This window comes from Pelobates fuscus, chromosome 4 (genome assembly GCF_036172605.1).
Source record: "Pelobates fuscus isolate aPelFus1 chromosome 4, aPelFus1.pri, whole genome shotgun sequence".
Classification (NCBI taxonomy): Eukaryota; Metazoa; Chordata; class Amphibia; order Anura; family Pelobatidae; genus Pelobates; species Pelobates fuscus.
Genome location: NC_086320.1, coordinates 320,846,469 through 320,865,683, shown reverse-complemented (window position 1 = coordinate 320,865,683; position 19,215 = coordinate 320,846,469). Strand labels below are relative to the sequence as shown.

General features: G+C 41.7%; 1 protein-coding gene across 1 annotated transcript in view; it reads right to left on the bottom strand.

Annotated features, from left to right (window-relative positions):
* SPMIP4 (sperm microtubule inner protein 4) overlaps positions 1-19,215 on the bottom strand; it is a 54,327-nt gene that overhangs the window by 6,177 nt on the left and 28,935 nt on the right. The window contains exons 5-9 of the mRNA XM_063450707.1: positions 14,956-14,985; positions 14,553-14,728; positions 12,254-12,342; positions 7,544-7,718; positions 6,058-6,149 (exon numbers count right to left, since the gene is read on the bottom strand). Of these exons, the coding sequence (XP_063306777.1) occupies positions 6,058-6,149; positions 7,544-7,718; positions 12,254-12,342; positions 14,553-14,728; positions 14,956-14,985 (562 nt within the window). The remainder of the gene's footprint in view (positions 1-6,057; positions 6,150-7,543; positions 7,719-12,253; positions 12,343-14,552; positions 14,729-14,955; positions 14,986-19,215) is intronic.

Sequence of the window (19,215 nt, the reverse complement as noted above, 5' to 3'; positions counted from 1 at the left end):
CGGCCGGAGTGATAGGAAGGTGCACTTCCTGTCAGTCCGGCCGGGTACAGGAAACAGAAACTCCTGTTCCGCGCGGAACAGGAGTTTCTGTTTCCTGTACCCGGCCGGACTGACAGGAAGGTGCACACTGAGGCCGGGACCGCGGACCGGAGTGCAGCTCGGCCACCTACAGGGGAGGGGGTAAGAAGAAGGGGGGGGGTGAAAAGAGGGGAGGGGGGGAGAGTAAAAAGAGGGGAGGGAGGGGGAGAGTAAAAAGAGGGGAGGGAGGGGGGGAGAGTAAAAAGAGGGGAGGGAGGGGGGGAGAGTAAAAAGAGGGGAGGGAGGGGGGGGAGAGTAAAAAGAGGGGAGGGAGGGGGGAGAGTAAAAAGAGGGGAGGGGGGAGAGTAAAAAGAGGGGAGGGAGGGGGAGAGTAAAAAGAGGGGAGGGGGGGAGAGTAAAAAGAGGGGAGGGAGGGGGGAGAGTAAAAAGAGGGGGGGGAGAGTAAAAAGAGGGGAGGGGGAGAGTAAAAAGAGGGGAGGGAGGGGGGAGAGTAAGAAGAGGGGAGGGGAGGGAGGGGGGGAGAGTAAGAAGAGGGGAGGGGAGGGAGGGGGGGAGAGTAAGAAGAGGGGAGGGGGGGAGAGTAAGAAGAGGGAAGGGGGGAGAGTAAGAAGAGGGGAGGGGAGAGAGTAAGAAGAGGGGAGGGGGGAGAGTAAAAAGAGGGGAGGGAGGGGGGAGAGTAAAAAGAGGGGAGGGGGGGGAGAGTAAAAAGAGGGGAGGGGGGGAGAGTAAAAAGAGGGGAGGGAGGGGGGAGAGTAAAAAGAGGGGAGGGGGGGAGAGTAAAAAGAGGGGAGGGAGGGGGAGAGTAAAAAGAGGGGAGGGAGGGGGGAGAGTAAGAAGAGGGGAGGGGAGGGAGGGGGGGAGAGTAAGAAGAGGGGAGGGGGGGAGAGTAAGAAGAGGGGAGGGGGGAGAGTAAGAAGAGGGGAGGGGAGAGAGTAAGAAGAGGGGAGGGGGGAGAGTAAGAAGAGGGGAGGGGGGAGAGAGTAAGAAGAGGGAGGGGGAGAGTAAGAAGAGGGGAGGGGGAGAGTAAGAAGAGGGGAGGGGGGAGAGTAAGAAGAGGGGGGGAGAGTAAGAAGAGGGGAGGGGAGGGAAGGGGGGAGAGTAAGAAGAGGGGAGGGGGGAGAGTAAGAAGAGGGAAGGGGGAGAGTAAGAAGAGGGGAGGGGGAGAGTAAGAAGAGGGGAGGGGAGGGGGGAGAGTAAGAAGAGTGGAGGGAGGGGGGAGAGTAAGAAGAGGGGAGGGAGGGGGGGAGAGTAAGAAGAGGGGAGGGAGGGGGGGAGAGTAAGAAGAGGGGAGGGAGGGGGGGAGAGTAAGAAGAGGGGAGGGAGGGGAGGGAGGGGGAGAGTAAGAAGAGGGGAGGGAGGGGGGGGAGAGTAAGAAGAGGGGAGGGGAGGGAGGGGGAGAGTAAGAAGAGGGGAGGGAGGGGGGGAGAGTAAGAAGAGGGGAGGGAGGGAGGGGGGAGAGTAAGAAGAGGGGAGGGGGGAGAGTAAGAAGAAGGGAGGGGGGAGAGTAAGGAGAGGGGAGGGGGGGAGAGTAAGAAGGAGGGGGGGAGTAGGAGAGGGAGGGGGGAGTAAGAAGAGGGGGGAGTAAGAGGGGCGGGGGAGTAAGAAGAGGGAAGAGAGGGAGTAAGAAGAGGGAAGAGAGGGAGTAAGAAGAGGGGAGGGGGATAATAAGAGGGGGGAGTAAGAAGAAGGGGAGATAAGAAAAAGAGGGGGGTAAGAAGAAGAAGGGGGGCGTAAGAACAAGAGTGGGGAGTAATTAGAAGAAGGGGGTAAGAAGAAGAGGGGGGTAAGAAGAAGAGGGGGGAGTAAGAAGAAGAGGAGGGCGTAAGAAGAAGAGGGGGGCGTAAGAAGAAGAGGGGGGAGTAAGAAGAAGAGGGGGGAGTAAGAAGAAGAAGGGGGTAAGAAGAAGAAGGGGGGGTAAGAAGAAGAAGGGGGGTAAGAAGAAGAAGGAAGGGGTAAGAAGAAGAAGGAGGGTAAGAAGAAGGGGGAGTAATAAGAAGAAGGGGGTAAGAAGAACAAGGGGGGGAGTAAGAAGAACACAGGGAGGAGGGGGGGTAAGAAGAACACAGGGGGGTGAGAACACACAGAGGGAGGAGTGAGAAGAACACAGGGAGGGTGGAGGGGGGATGAGAAGAGCACAGGGAGGGTGGGTGAGTGTGAGAAGAGACCGCTAGGGGAGGGTGGGGGAGAGGAGAGACCACTAAGGGGCAGGGGAGAGCTCTAAGGGACAGAAGGGACAGCTCTATAGGACAGGGGGCAAGACAGGGAGCTCTTTCACACTATGCGCGCACACACACACTCAATGCATCCCTATACATACACAGAAACACACAATGCATCCCTATACATACACAGAAACAGAACATGCTTCCCTTACACACAGAGAAACACACAATGCATCCATTACACACACACACAATGCAACCCTTACACACAAAGACAATGCATCATTTGCACACATACACAGAAACATACACTGCAAACTCTTACACACACATGCAAACACACACACTGTTTTTCTTACATACACACAGAAACACAATGCATCTCTTACACTCAATGCACACACATACAGACACACACCTTGCATCCCTTATGCATACAAACACAGATTCACACAATGCATCCCTCACACACAACCAGAAACACATAATACATCCCTTATACACAAATTGGGAATGAAACAACGGGGGGAAAGGGCTGCGCTAAAAAATAAGATACAGTAAAATACAGTACAGTGTAAACCAGACCAAATGGTCACAATTTGGTAACAACGGAAAGTGTAAGTCTCTTTGAACCAGGTGAAAAAATAGTCTGTAGAAAAATATATATTTGAAGAGAGTCTTTGCAGATAAAAAAAGTATACAATGTAAAAAATGGTAAAAAAATGAATAAAAAATGAATAAAAGATGAATAAAAAATTAGTCTCACTGATATAGCTTGGTGGGATATCTGTACAGTCCTCAGGAGTTGATCCGTCCGGGTAGTAGGATAATCCGTATATGTGGAGACAAAATAGGAGACACGACAAACTGCCAATAGTGAAGAATTGCGGCTCCAAGGGTGAAGTGAGAAAATAATATGATAATACACTCACATTTGTGGGAGCTTTGGACCAGCTCTGGACTTATAGGCGTTGCAGCGGTATGATCCCCGCTACCAGGATGTACTGGAGAAGACGTCTGGCGATCCAACCTTGGTACTCCGGAATGGATAGGAAACAACAATAGTGCTCTCAGTAGGCAGGGTATGTGAAATAACAGTAGATAAAAATTATACTTACAAATATAGAGCAGGAAATACTGCTCTATTAATAGGGCACTGGTGGAATAATCCCCACCTAGGATTTCTTTGGATCAGGATCCGAGTGTGAAAGGTAAAAATAGTAGTGGTTGTAAAATAAAATAATAATGATAAGAAATATATGTATATATATAAAAAGGAAAAATAAAATTATGGAACTATATATATATATAAAAAAAAGGAAAAATAAAATGTAGAACTGCCAGGATTAATAAAAATAATTGTCAAATAAAAAAGGAATTGGTCCTATAGAGAAGGTAACCAAAATCACTTTTAATATTTAAAAATACACAATTGTGTATTTTTAAATTTTTAAATTTTTAAATTTTTAAATTTTTAAATTTTTAAATTTTTAAATTTTTAAATTTTTAAATTTTTAAATATTAAAAGTGATTTTGGTTACCTTCTCTATAGGACCAATTCCTTTTTTATTTGACAATTATTTTTATTAATCCTGGCAGTTCTACATTTTATTTTTCCTTTTTTTTATATATATATATAGTTCCATAATTTTATTTTTCCTTTTTATATATATACATATATTTCTTATCATTATTATTTTATTTTACAACCACTACTATTTTTACCTTTCACACTCGGATCCTGATCCAAAGAAATCCTAGGTGGGGATTATTCCACCAGTGCCCTATTAATAGAGCAGTATTTCCTGCTCTATATTTGTAAGTATAATTTTTATCTACTGTTATTTCACATACCCTGCCTACTGAGAGCACTATTGTTGTTTCCTATCCATTCCGGAGTACCAAGGTTGGATCGCCAGACGTCTTCTCCAGTACATCCTGGTAGCGGGGATCATACCGCTGCAACGCCTATAAGTCCAGAGCTGGTCCAAAGCTCCCACAAATGTGAGTGTATTATCATATTATTTTCTCACTTCACCCTTGGAGCCGCAATTCTTCACTATTGGCAGTTTGTCGTGTCTCCTATTTTGTCTCCACATATACGGATTATCCTACTACCCGGACGGATCAACTCCTGAGGACTGTACAGATATCCCACCAAGCTATATCAGTGAGACTAATTTTTTATTCATCTTTTATTCATTTTTTATTCATTTTTTTACCATTTTTTACATTGTATACTTTTTTTTATCTGCAAAGACTCTCTTCAAATATATATTTTTCTACAGACTATTTTTTCACCTGGTTCAAAGAGACTTACACTTTCCGTTGTTACCAAATTGTGACCATTTGGTCTGGTTTACACTGTACTGTATTTTACTGTATCTTATTTTTTAGCGCAGCCCTTTCCCCCCGTTGTTTCATTCCCAGTTTGTTTTTAGGGTTTTGTGGGATTCCCTAATTAGGGTTGCAGCTTTTCTTTTTGTTATTGAGCGCAGACTCTTCCCTTTGTATTTCCTTATACACAAATACACACTGCTTCCACTACACACAAACACACTGCATCACCTGCACAAACTGGTATCCCTATACACTACATACCATAAGCACACATATAACTACAATAACACATCCCCTACACACTCCACTCCCTGTGAGCGAGCTCATGGGTGGGTGGAACATATAAGTGGACTTATGAGTGGGCCTTATGGGCATGCTCACCGTCAGGCACTGGAGCCCAGACCTTGAGCTGTGTAAGAGGCCCCCCAAAAATGGAGCTGCTTCCAATTCTCCCAGAACGTTGAATTTTGTGACCACAGTTGCAAACAGCCTCCAGAGGTCCTGTTCTACACCAGACCAGTGGAGCCAAACTGCAGCCCATCATCATCCTCATCTAATTGTAAGTAGGCAATCTAGTATATTATTAGTGACACTAATCTATAATTTACCTCACATTAAAGGGACACTATAGCTTAATGAAGTGGTTCTGGTGTCTATAGCTGGTCCCTGCAGGCTTTTTAATGTAAACACACACTGTGTGCAGCACTGGCGTTAGTTCATATGGCAGATCATATGGGTGGGGCATTGTGATGTCACATGGGGGGGGGGGGGGGGGGTGGCGCAATGGGCCACTTGACTGGTTTTGCCCCCCAGGCCTAAGGCTGCCAGCCCTCCCCTGCATGGAGTCAAGCGTCAAATAAGATCACCATAGGAAAGCATTGAGTAATGGTTTCCTATGGGTGAGTTTGAATGCGCACGTGCCTCTGGCCGCGCATGCGCATTCGGCTTTACTCGGGAGCTGACGTCGGCGCTGGATTAAGGTAAGTGGCTGAATGGAGTTTTAACCCGTTCAGAGCCGAGGGAGGGGGGCCCCGACAGAGGGGCGCACTCCAAGAGCCTATAGTGCTAGGAATACAGGTTTGTTTTCCTGGCACTACAGGATCCCTTTAATTGGCAGAGAGTTAGCAGGTTAACGTTTAACTAGTTTAACTAGAGGTTCTTTAAAACATGGGTTATAGTGTCTAAAAAAAATTTGTGAGAATTCAATTCTACAAACATTGGCAAGATTATCACTAAAATCTGAATTTTCACAGAAAAAAAATAAAAATAATAACATAAAACTGTCCCACTAGTACACACACTGTAAGCATAGAATTTCTGTCTGTTATATAGGTTAATATATCAACACTGGTGTGACACCAACGCTGGTGTGACATGGTATCGGGAGAAAATAGGGAAGTAGATGCTTCAGAATTATTTTTATAGAAAAAACAAAACATTTACAAATAAAAACTTCTTGGCAGTGATTCAAGTCTTTCTGAAAAAGGAGGTTATTGTCCAGTTAAGCATATCTTACCAGCTCTGTGTTTTCATCTTTCTGTCCTATGATTTGGTCATAACGCTTCTGATGAAAGTCATCCAGTTGCAAAGGGCTCATTTCACCTTGACCTGAAAAAGTGACAATATTAAATCATCGGACATGACATATTTACACCATAGAATTTGTGGACTTGGCATATACATTGGGTTTTATTCACCAAACAGTGAAATTTGGTTAACTGGAAGCCAAACTGCAAAAATTAGGCTATAATAGGTAAGTTATCATTATAACCTAGTTAGAAAACTTTTTCAGATGTGTGTGTGTGTGTGTTTGTATCTCTGTGTGTCTTAACATATGTATCTCTATGGTTTTCCAAAGAACGTCTTCCTTTAGAAGGATTATAATCGAACGTATAAATTCAAAGCGATCTTCTGATATAGGTCATAGTACCAAACAAAATATAGCTGACTTGAATATTTGTTCCCAGCTCAGCAGGCGTGACCTATAGTTTGAAATGTACAGGGTTATTCACTAACGTAAGAATTCAAGGTGAATTCAAAGATATTTGCAAATTTAAGGTCAAAATAGATGAATTGGAAAAAAAAAAATCTCTAACTCAGCTATGCTTCCTTTTTGGCTATGTTTGCCTTACATTTGGAATGTACTTTGAATTTTCACTTTAGTGTATAACCTTTGCCTGATATCATACTTGGAGGGATATTCACTAAAAGCTGAATTGTATTTAAGTCTGGGCAAAAATGGCCAAACTGTAACTGGAGGTGAGCGGGGTCAACCTACTATTTTAACCTACATTTTGCAGTAAAGATTTCAATGCAATACAATTCAAGTTTTTTGGTGATTTTTATGTGTATCCATCCTCTCTCTGAGTTATTAACTAAACTCTGAATTGTATAAAATTAAAATCCGAATGGCAAAATGAAAGTAAAAATAGCTGATATGAAACATGTCACAGATAGGCTTTTTCAACCTCAGTTTTGTCTTTCAAATAACTCAGAGTTTAGCAAGCAGCATGTGAGTCTCACTTTCATAGTTTGTCTGTATTTCTGTATTGAAATGAATTACCGTACTTAAATAAATTAAATAAATAATAAATAAATTACACTTTATTTAAATTCACAAATAGGGTAAAAAAGGGCAATGCCAAATTCCGAGGGAACAGAAAGCTGTAAGATAACAGAAACTAGTGGAGACAATATCAATAAAAGATATGTTTTTAACTGCTATGTTACATATCATCCCAAAGAATGATTGTTCAGTAAATTGACGACTGCCTCAAGTCTGTTGTCCCTTTGAGTTGTGGCGAGGTGACAAAAGGTTTGAAAATTTTACGCTAAACGGTCGATTTGGAAAAAATTCTCCACGTATGGTTAACAATTTATTTTCCAGTCTGACTTTTGGAATAAAAAATGGCAATTTGCTTCCCAGCTCATCACAACTCACTGCTCACTTAATGAATTCATAGATATTTATAAGGACTGAATTATCTACTGATCTTACGTACCAGTGAAGCTGCGGTTGTATGATGTTAGCCATTGTGACTTTATTATATTTTTTTGTAAATTTACTGTCCTATCAGATAATGTTTCCTCGTGAGATTTAGATAAAGCATTAGGAGCCATTGTTTTCGGGGGTGTAGGATAGAAAGTCTGTCCATTCTCCTGATGACCTTTGGGAAACTAAATAATAAAGAAAATTATAAAACATTAGTGATATATTAGAATAAAACATCTCTTTTTTATCATAAAAGCCTAGCTTATATATTTAAGTTACTTTACCTTATTTACTGTGAAGTGTATTACCATATAATTCACTTGTTCTCCTATTTAATCAGTCCCTATATAGTAAACATTATGCTAACCATCTCCTTGTTCATATACGCTGCTAGCAGTTTGTCTGTCGCATGATACAAAAAGGAAGTAGGTAAAATAGACAGCACCAACAGTCCACAGCAAATGTTATAGAATAACCTTCAAGAAATGATCAAAACTCCCACCAGTCTAAATTTCTAGAAAGTATCCTGTGATATCTTCAGTTTAACAACACCTGCAATTGTTTAATGTGTAATTATATCATGCAGGGATGTGGAATCTTTATCGCCTGTGACATGGAGTCCCTGGCGCCAGGCAGGATGATTTTTTATTCTTTTAACCCTGGTGTGGGCAAACGGAAGGCTTGTCTTAGGGAAATTGGTGCCAGGCTGGTAGTGTTTCTCATGTGCAGAGCCGGACTGTCATACTGGGAGGCCATAACTGGGGCGACTGCAGCTAACAGGGAGGTTTGAGGGGCTGGAGAAGCGTCTGATCCTCAAAATGGCAACCGGGATTCAGTGTGACGTCATATCCCGGTAGCTTACACGCTGTAATGTAAACAGACTGCTGCTGGTAATCTGTGCTGTGTGTGAGGGTCACAGAATGTGTAGTTTGTGTGTATGGATCAATGTGTGTCAGTGTATAAGTGTGTCAGAGTGCATTGTGTTTGTGTATGGGTCTGTGTGTGTTTATCAGTGTATCACAATCATATCCAGCCAGTGCATGCACATCACGTACACATCACATACAGCCAGCACACAAAATAATAAAAAGCCAACATGAAAAAGAGGGAGACTATGGGAGACCAGTGGTTAAAACACAGGGTAATTTGCAAGTCTACGAATTTTTGAAAATTAAATTGTAATGTCAAAACTGAGGCAAAAATAACCATGTTATGACGATAGCATAGATAGAGAATGTTATCACATTAGCTATTTTTGAGTCCATTTTTCCTTTCAGATTTATTTTATGGCAATTCATAGTTCAGCAAATAGCACTGCTAATGTCCACAGCGATTGGCAGTGGCCACAATCTTTTTAATTTAAATTATTTTGTGTTAAGACAAGTAGATTGTCATGATGGACAAGTACATTGGGCTACCACTTTAGTCCCTTGGACAAGTAGATTTTAAAAAAAATGTCACTCCCCTGGTAGTGTATTTTACATTAAATGCTTAAAGTATACTCCAACTACCATGACCACTTCAGTGATTTGAAGTGGTCCTGGTGGTTGGAGTCTGTATGTGCAGCTTTTCAGCTTGACATGCTGCACATTCAGAATTATTTGCACTTGTTCGCCGGGGGCTAATTACAAGGCACATGTGGCTTAGGCTGCCCACAACTTTCATCTGGGCTGTCTATTGTCAATTCTGTGCATATTTTACATCAGTTGTTAGGGTGCACAGCTTGCAAGCAATAGACGTATTAATCGCTTCTCCCCTCTCCCTTCATTTATAATTTTTCTACTTTCTAAATGCACTCTGAGCCAGTGAAATGGACTAATCACAGGCTTCTGAGTGATTGGACCTTGCAAGTCCCCCTGCTGACGTCAGACACTGGATTACAGGTAAGTTTTAAAGTTTGTTTTTTCCCCATCATTCAAACAGGGGGACCTTTTAGTAATACCCAACAGGAAATTTCTGTAACCCTTTAACGCTATTTTGTCCATGTCCAGTAGGACTTGCCTAAAACATGAGTGAAAACTTAAAATAAGGCACATTTAAATAGATTGTAGCCTACATTTCCCATAATGCTCAGCCAGTCTAAATACCACGTTAAGCCATTCCTGCTGTAGGCCACGCAGGACATGTCTGGTATTTATAGGCTGTTATGGAGGTTGTGCAGCCCCAAGGCACAAGCACTGTGCTTATAATAGTCTACTTGAGGTATCTATAGCAACGGTAGGAAGTTGAAAGAGGAGCATGATGTCCTAGACTGCTTTTTTTCCAGTTTAGCTAGTTAAAAACAGGTTTTACGGGCTGTAGTAACTCTGCATAATTTTTTACTTTTCGTGACGACGAAAAATCACTGTTTAGAAAGTAACAGCTTTCCTGAATAGTTTACTAAACTAGGCATTGAGGTGCAGTTACAATAGAATCACAATATAGTTGAATTTAATTGTTTTCACACTTTGGGGTTCATGGTCTGGTTGAGGACGGAATTCAGGCTGAAGAGGCTCTGGAAGATTTGTTGTGTTAGCTGTCTGCTGGGAAAATCCAGCAGCTGACATTTGGTTTAAATTATGCTGGTTTAATAATAAAAGCTGTGGCCGTTGCCCTTACCCACAATTTGGTTGTCTGTGATTTATTGGGGGGAAGGGTAACGGAAGGTAAAAAGGGAGAGGGTCAGCAGTCATGGAGGTTGTGCAGCCCCAAGGCACAAGCACTGTGCTTATAATAGTCTACTGGAGGTATCTATAGCAACGGTAGGAAGTTGAAAGAGGAGCATGATGTCCTAGACTGCTTTTTTTCCAGTTTAGCTAGTTAAAACAGGTTTTACGGGCTGTAGTAACTCTGCATAATTTTTTACTTTTCGTGACGACGAAAAATCACTGTTTAGAAAGTAACAGCTTTCCTGAATAGTTTACTAAACTAGGCATTGAGGTGCAGTTACAATAGAATCACAATATAGTTGAATTGCATTGTTTTCCCACTTTGGGGTTCATTACAGGCTGTGAAAAAAGGACACACATACAGCACTTAAGCAAGCTAAATGATTTAGGGGTCTATCAATAAAAAAAAAAAAATCATCTCTTTAGGAAAGATCACCACCTTCCTGCGTAACTTCTCGCATGATACAAAAGATTATTATGGAAGGCACACCATAGAGTTAATAGCTGCCTTGGAGAAACATAAATACAATTAAATGAAAACAGGGTGCTCACTCAACTCTATTCCCTGCAGAGTCTAAAAATAAACCAAATAATAAATGAATTTAATGAATAAATACAAACATGTACATAATACCTATATTTAGATCACAGAATACTATCAGACTAAATATCCTAAGCAGTATCTTTATGTACACCCCCCCTAACAAACAAGAATAACAAAATAAGGAAGGGATAATGACATGCAACCATCAGGGGTAATATGTTGCATGAATACAAAAGAACCAAAATATATACCAAGGAACCAATGAGCAAAAATATTTTAGTTTTTTGAGAAAAGAAGAGCATACCAAACCAAAAAAGGCTCCCAATGTTTAGTGTGAAAGCCTTTAAGGCTTGATAACACTCAGCCCCCATGCATAACCTATGCTCGTACAGTCCAATTAACTCTTTCTCTCCTTCCACTCTACATTGCCTAGAATAACTACTTTCAAACACTTTTTGATCTTCTTGTATTCTTCTTTCCTCTTAGATTGAGAGCCCATTTGAGTAGGGCCCTCTTCAACTCTTGTATCCATCAACAATAATGTCAGTAGCTGTTGTTTTATACCCACAATTCATTGTATGTAGGCACATGTAACGTAGAAGGTAGAGGTGCCGTCTTAAATTTCTGAATTGCCAATTAATCATACAGACAATGAGAGCTATACTTCCTAATAAGTACACCTACGAATTTAACGTACAGTCAGGATTGGCCTATGCAGCTCCCTTTCAATGCCTAGAGGCATGTGAAGGGAAATTATGGGATTATTATATTTACTATAAAATCTTTCAACATTAAAGGGGACAATTGGGGAGCCAAAGACCTGAACTTTTCTAGCTAAACATTTAATATCTGTATTTAACAACAGTGTATACACAGGACCAAGGGTTAAGGTTTTTATCTTGATGATTCTAACCCTGTCATTGTTCACAGAGCTCTCTTTATTATTGCCATTCAGTAATTCTGTTCTGATTATCCTTTAGGTATCTTAGATCATGTTTACAGTATGGGATTTATTCACTAGTATGTGGAAAAAAATCTCCAACTCTAAACTTTTCAATTTTGCAATTGTGTTTTTTGTTTCCTTGCAATTAGCTGTTTAGTAAAACGGTTCTAAGCAATCCTTCAGACATTTTAAGCAATCTGTCCTTCACATAAACAAAATGAACGCCAAATTATTAAAGGAACACTAAACACGCGTTTGTATGTTGCTGTGTATGTCAAGAATTTGTGAGAATTTTTCTGTTGTACAGTTGTGCTTAAGATGTAGTTCTTATCACATAGTATAAAATCACGATTGGCTTCAATTAATTTCACTGGGTCCTTTCACAAGTGTTTATGTGCTACACAGTATTCCATTCATCTAGAACTTTTTAGAAAAAAAAGAAAATATAGATAGGGAATAAAGGTAGGAAATATTTGAGCTACTTTTCCCCTTTTCCTTTTTACAGTATCTTTGTAAATGTAGTGTAGATTTATTCCTACAAACCCCAAAATAAAAGCAAAGCATAAACATGCCCCCAATACTTACATGATAAAATCCGTCCTGTCCTGGCCATACCAAACGTTCCTTTAGTGAACCAGGGGGAGTATAAATCACCTCATGCCTGTATGGATTTCCTAAAAAACACAAAAAATCTCCTTATTGATCTGAATAAAGACAAATCAGAAAATAATATGAAAACAAAATAAAGGTAATGCATAATTAATGAATATTCAAAAAGCAGCGGCATACCTACTGTGGTTAAAGGGGTCACCGCTGCAACCAGGCTCATCACTCTGGGGCGCCCAGCTGTTTCTTGGTATGTATTTTTACCCTGTGACTGTGGGCCGGCATCACGTCAGTGACGGGATGCGTGTTCACTGGGTGACTGGCAGGAGGGGAGCACACTGCACTGGGGGTGGGGGAATGAGACACATGGGGGAGAGGGCAGGGCAACATTCGCACTGGGGCCAGATGGTTTCTAGTTTCGCCTTTGGTACCAAGGCACAAATTCAACGGAGACCGAAGTATTGAAATACAGTGGGACCTCGGTTTACAAACGCCTCGGTTAACATAATTTTCGGTTTACAAATGAAAATCCATTTAAAATAATGCCTTGGTTAGCAAAAAGTTTTTGCAATACAAAGCAAGTTTCCCCAGGATGCATTGCACCTGGGAGGTTTATAGCACCGCCCCCTGCATGCTGGAGCCTGTGCGTTGCACGTGGTATCGAGTGTGGAGGTGTTGGAGCGGTTTTTGCATCGAGTTATGGAGCCATTCTGGAAATTGTTTGCAGTTGTTTTGGGACTTTTTGGTGCATTTCTCAAGCTGTGGAAAGGTAGGGAGCTGAGCTTCATCGTTTGCATGCCTTTTATTGTGTGTTCTGCATTGTGGGTTGGTTTCCATGCCAGCTCATATTTACTTTTTTCTAACCTCCAGAACGGATTAATTGGTTTTCAATGCAATCCTATGGTTTACAAATTTTTCGCAATAGGAAACGTCCCGGAGAACGCATTAAATTTGTAAACTGAGGTCCCACTGTAGTGGTAAAATTATAAAGTAAAACATAAATTAGAAGGTATAGTCACAAACCTGTGTGATTTGTCAGTTTAGCACAATTTGCTGAGATTTTATTTATATGCACTGGGGAAATACCCAATTTTTATCAAATCACTCCTAAACAGTCTGAAAGAAAACCAGGCGATGGCGCCCACAGGCTTATAGCACCATAACTACTGCAATGAACTGCAGTGGTTATGGAACCTTTTACAGTCCAATTGAGCAGTTGAAATTTAGGCTATAGAAATGGAGTGTAAAGATTAATGAGTTATTGCTAACCATGAATTTAAAATGTAAATGAATGTTAGTGATATATGCTTTATATTTCCGAATTCTGTTTCTTGTACTATAATTTAAGTAATTATATATGGGAGCGTGGGGCCTTATTGCACACTTCAAATACCATAAACATAACAGTTTATAGAAGTGTTTATGGTGCTGTGAAGTTGCCTCTGTTAGCCAACCTTCATTCCCTGCAATTTCCTTTATTTTCTGCTAAACCTCCTTTCCCTTTAATTTAATGTGGGAAAGAGTAGTTCCCCATTCAGCTGCCCCAATATACATTGTAAGCCTGTGATGCCTATTCATACCAGGAATGTCTTCCCAATGCACCCTGCTTATCTCTGGTTGAATAAATTAACATCCATATGGAACTCTAAATTAACCCTTCCAGTTCTACAGCTGAGAGCGACATATTACGTTTTTTTTCATTGTATGTCAATTGTTTATTATCAGTTTTTAATGTTTAAAATGTTTCAACTGCCAGGGATGTTGATTATGCATAAAAGGCCCTTTTTACAAAACATTGCACTGTAGTGGTTATGGTGCCAGGATTGACTTTGGTGAGTGAAATGGCAAACAGTTTGCTATCAATTCTGACAACTTACCTGAGGTCTGCTGGACACCGATCACCTCCTCTATAAGCCGAAAGCTCTCAGGACTGAGCTATGGCCAGCATGGTAGTCAGCGATGCTCTGAGACATCTAACAGGAGCTTTAGGTTCTCAGTACAGGATGTAACCAGTGCCTGGCGGTCCCCAGGAAAGCTATCAAACTATTAGCAAGGGATTTGACTACTTACTTACTCCTGGCACATACCCACAACAGTGCTTTGAAGTGGTTATGGTGCTTTGCGTGTGCTTTTAAATATCACTGTAAAAATATATAATTAGTGGGTGAAGGTTTAAACTTTCCACTTCAGTAAAATTTTCCTTCCAGCTGCATTATATTACTTTAAATTGTAAATGAGATGCTTTGACAGATGCTTACAGAATATGGGCTATTGATACCTTTTGTTTTCCTCAAAATAATGGTGGAATAGGGCCGTGCTGGGCATTGTGGGTGCAGTACAGGAGTGGAATGTGCCAGGTCCTCTGGAGGCTCGAAGTTCGGAAACATAGAACATTTGGATATGTGGGAATGGTAGGGATGTTCTGCAGGAAATTCCACATCAAGTTGTCTGTCACTATATTGAAAAGGTAAGCAATGAAAACATGAATTGGGTATATATCTGATCGATGGCTTTGGATGTCACTATTATTATAATTAAATTATGAAAATGTTCTAAAAACGATGTAATAAATATTAATAATACCTTTAATTCCATAGTATATAAGTTATGTACACTAATAAATAAAATAACACCCATGATTATATTCATTATATAATTGTTTGGATACATATTTTACTCACTTAATAGAAGCAGAAGGTGGTTTCGGATACCTATAAAAGGGAAACAGTTGTTAAGGTTAGTTATTTTAAAGGTCATTTATTGCTTACTGCAACTTTTTTTTTTTTAAATACTTTCTTTTTGCATCTTGGCGGGCAAAGTGACATGACAACAGTGTGCGGGCTTACGCAGAAGCCATAAAACATATTCAGTGTACGTACATCATTACTTTGCTATACAGTTAAACTGTAACAAGTCCTCACAAGCATTGATGCCATCATTGTCACAGTCCGTCAAGGGTTTTTTCCTTTTTTTCTTCTTTACGTTGTGTAGATGTAACCATGAGAAAACATAACATAACGGAACGTAACATAATAGACAGGTTCGTCTTGTCCTGCAACTTTTTAATTGGATTTTATTTTTTATTGTTTCCCCCCCTCCCCCCATTATTTATTAAATATTTGACCAGGACGGATACATTGAGATTTCTCTCGTTTTCAAGTATGTCCTGGATTTATTAATCCAGGTAAGATACATTGTGCTATTTGCATAGTTGGATCATACATAATAAAACAATGACATTAATGCCAATGAACATAATTAAAGAAAACTGCTTGATTGATGGTTTTGTTATGTTAAATAGACTCAGGAAGAGACGCTTGCTTGGGTAGGAAAAATGAACCTTGAGAACTACGAGACTTTTTGCTGCCTCTTAATAAAACCTACGAGAGTAGGTAGAGTAAGTAAGTAGTCTAATGCGTTTGAGACGCTCACAGCGTCCCCCCTTGGATAACGGTGGAGGGGGTGGAGTGCCAAGGAAGATTGGCGTTGGAATCGGGTGAGTAAATAAATAATTTTTAACCCTTTAGCTGCTGTGGTAGGGGGGAGGCACGAGGTTAGGTGGGACCAGAAGACAGGCAGCCCGTGGAACCTTTCAGGAGGAGCGGAAGAATACATAATCCGTTAGGCACCAGTAGTCGGAGGCTCAGAGCAGAGCAAGTCAGCGCAGACTCAAGCCATTATCAAATGTAAGTAGAGAAGGTTTCCAGGGGACTCTTTATTATGGGTGCAGGGGACTCTTTGTTTATGTTAAGGGGTGCAGGGGACTCTTTATTACAGAACTTACTGTTGGTTTTACTGTATGTTTTGGGGTGTGCAGGTTCTCTTTTTAAATTAAGGGTGGACCAACAAAGGTATGTGAGCACTCCAAATACAATATAACCACTAAAAATTATACTCCAAAGCAGCAGCTGTTGAGTAAAAAATATGAATATACACAAAGTATTTATTAAACATATATAAACAATGAAATAAATTAAATGTGGATACAATAATAAAAAATGTATCACCACTTAAATATGTCCAAATCAAAGTTCAAAGATACACAGTGTGGGGCCCCCCAACACTAATGCAACCGTGTGTATCAATAGAACCCCCCCCCCCCAAAAAAATATCAGAACCCAGACACATGTAACATTCCTGGGGGAGGGAGCTCTTAAACCCGCCAGGCAAACAGGTATAGGTTGAGGGTGCCGCTGTGAAAAATCTCCCAGAGTTAAAAACTCTGGGAGTGAGCCAAAGCAACTTACCCTATTCACCCGACCTTCGTGTGAGGTTAGAGGAGCACGCCAACTCCCTACCACGAGATAGAATGTGTACGAGGATCTGAGCACAACAGCTGCCGAAAATCACTCCCGGACCGTAGATTAAACCAGGTTGAGAATACAGAGGAGACGGAAAACAGATCGTCTACGCGTTTCGTCCCCTTTGGAGGACTTTCTCAAGACGGTCTTGAGAAAGTCCTCCAAAGGGGACGAAACACGTAGACGATCTGTTTTCCGTCTCCTCTGTATTCTCAACCCAGTTTCATCTACGTCACACGAAGGTCGGGTGAATAGGGTAAGTTGCTTTGGCTCACTCCCAGAGTTTTTAACTCTGGGAGATTTTTCACAGCGGCACCCTCAACCTATACCTGGTTGTCTGGCGGGTTTAAGAGCTCCCTCCCCCAGGAATGTTATATGTGTCTGGGTTCTGATATTTCTTTTTTTATATTTGACATTTTTAATTTTGATGTGCACAAATAATTGTTTTTTTTTGTTTTCTATTGATACACACGGTTGCATTAGTGTTGGGGGCCCCACACTGTGTATCTTTAAACTTTGATTTGGACATATTCATGTGGTGATACATTTTTTATTACTGTATCCACATTTTATTTATTTCATTGTTTATATATGTTTAATAAATACTTTGTGTATATTCATATTTTTTACTCAACAGCTGCTGCTTTGGAGTATAATTTTTAGTGGTCATATTGTATTTGGAGCGCTCACATACCTTTGTTGGTTTATATTCTATTTAGTTGTTTAGTCGCTCCCCTGTATGTGACGCAGCCCTTTTATTATTTTTCTTTCTTGCACAGAGTTATTGTGTATTCCAATTCAGTTTTATTTGATTTTTATTTTTTTGGTTAAATTAAGGGTGGGGAGGGAATTTATGTTAAGGGGGTACATGGGACTTTTTATTGCACAATTTACTGTTGGTTTTACTGTATGTTTTGGGTGGGGGGTGCAGGTTTTTTTTAAATTAAGGGTGGGGGAGGGAATTTATGTTAAGGGGGTGCAGGGGACTCTTTATTACACAAATTACTGTTGGTTTTACTGTATGCTTTGTTTTTTTTTGGGGGGGGGGTTATAAAAATGTTGAATCTGAAAGAATTTTATCAACACATACATTCTGTGATTTAGTATAAAACCTATATACAATTTCAGACTGAAGCTACAGTTAAACCCGTATTGCTTAATTTGTACTGCTGGTCATACAGCCAGCCTTGGTTGGAGTGCAAATCCTATCACACTCAGCCAGCTCCTTGATCTTCTCTTACAAGCTTTTTTTTTTTTTTTTAATTAAGGGTGGGGTGTGGGAATTTATGATAAGGGGGTGCAGGGGACCCGTCAGTGGTGCCGTCATGCATCCCAATAACTACTGTAATAAAAAAAGTTAGTTCCCGGGGCGGAGCCTAACCAGCGAGCGGCCAGGTCGTGCTTTGCCTGAGCTCCCGCCGAGGAAAGCATATTCCTTGGATTAACCTGAGCTACAGCGACATAAACCCTTGGCAAAATGCACCACAACGTTGGGAAGCGTTAACTGAACTTGGCGATGCCACAACCGACACTAAGGACTACAGGGAACCACAACAGCGAAGTGAGCCCTGCCGCGAGAGGCGACGGGGAATGCTGTCCGCTTTCCCACCAGCCGCACGCGACGGCACAAAAATATGTATGGCTTCCCCCCCCCTTATGGACCGGTTGGGGAGATCCCGGTCCCCACCAGACGGAGTGCCCCACACCCCACAACCCCCGACCCAGCAAGCGACGCACACAAGCAATGTGGGGAGTGGTACCTCCAAAATGGCGGATAAAGCGTCTCTAACTCAGCGAGACAAACCCCAATCTACCCAGCCGGGCATTAGCGAAAACGAGAGGGACCCGATAGACATCATCTTTGACAACTTTTGGGCCCAACTAACGAATCATATGCAGGCTGCTGGGCCAAGTCACATGAAGCTCGCAACACGTGTGGCCCCGACAAAGGGGGGTACTAGATCATTGCCTTCAAGCACCTGGGATCACCTGGCCACATCCTCCCGACCCGGAGGCCCTTCTGGTCCAAGAGCAAGAGGGGATGTACCCCACAGATGCCAGCCACACCAGCGGAGGGTGGCAGAACCTCAGCGACGGCGACCAAGGAACAAGACCCTCCGCGCAACCCCGACAGGGGAGACCTCGGGCCACACTGGACCCCGAGTTCGTGGCACAAGGGCATCAGCTCTCAAGAGGTACCGGGGCAGAAGGGTACAAGCAGCGCACCTGGGTTCCAAATGGCACACAAGCCCACTGGACTTGATTTCATCCTGGGGACCTAGAGTCTGGGACGTACCGCTTCAGGCCTCCGACAAGGCATGGACCATACAAGCCCAAGAGGCCTCCACACAACCCCAACGGATAAGCAGAGTAGGCGTTGGCTGACTACTGTCAACTCAGTGGACTGAGGCCGAGACACCTCACCCAAGCACTGGAGAAGGCCCTGCGCAGCACCATGGACTCCCAGTATCATGCAGCCCCACTGTTTAAATTTTTTTCTATATAATTTATTTATTTATTTTTTTCTTGCCTATATATATATATATATATGCATATAGTTTTAACTGAGTAGGCTTTTGTGAATTGTGAACCCCAAACAATACCTAAATGAGCACTAACAGCCAGATCCTACCAGTCTTG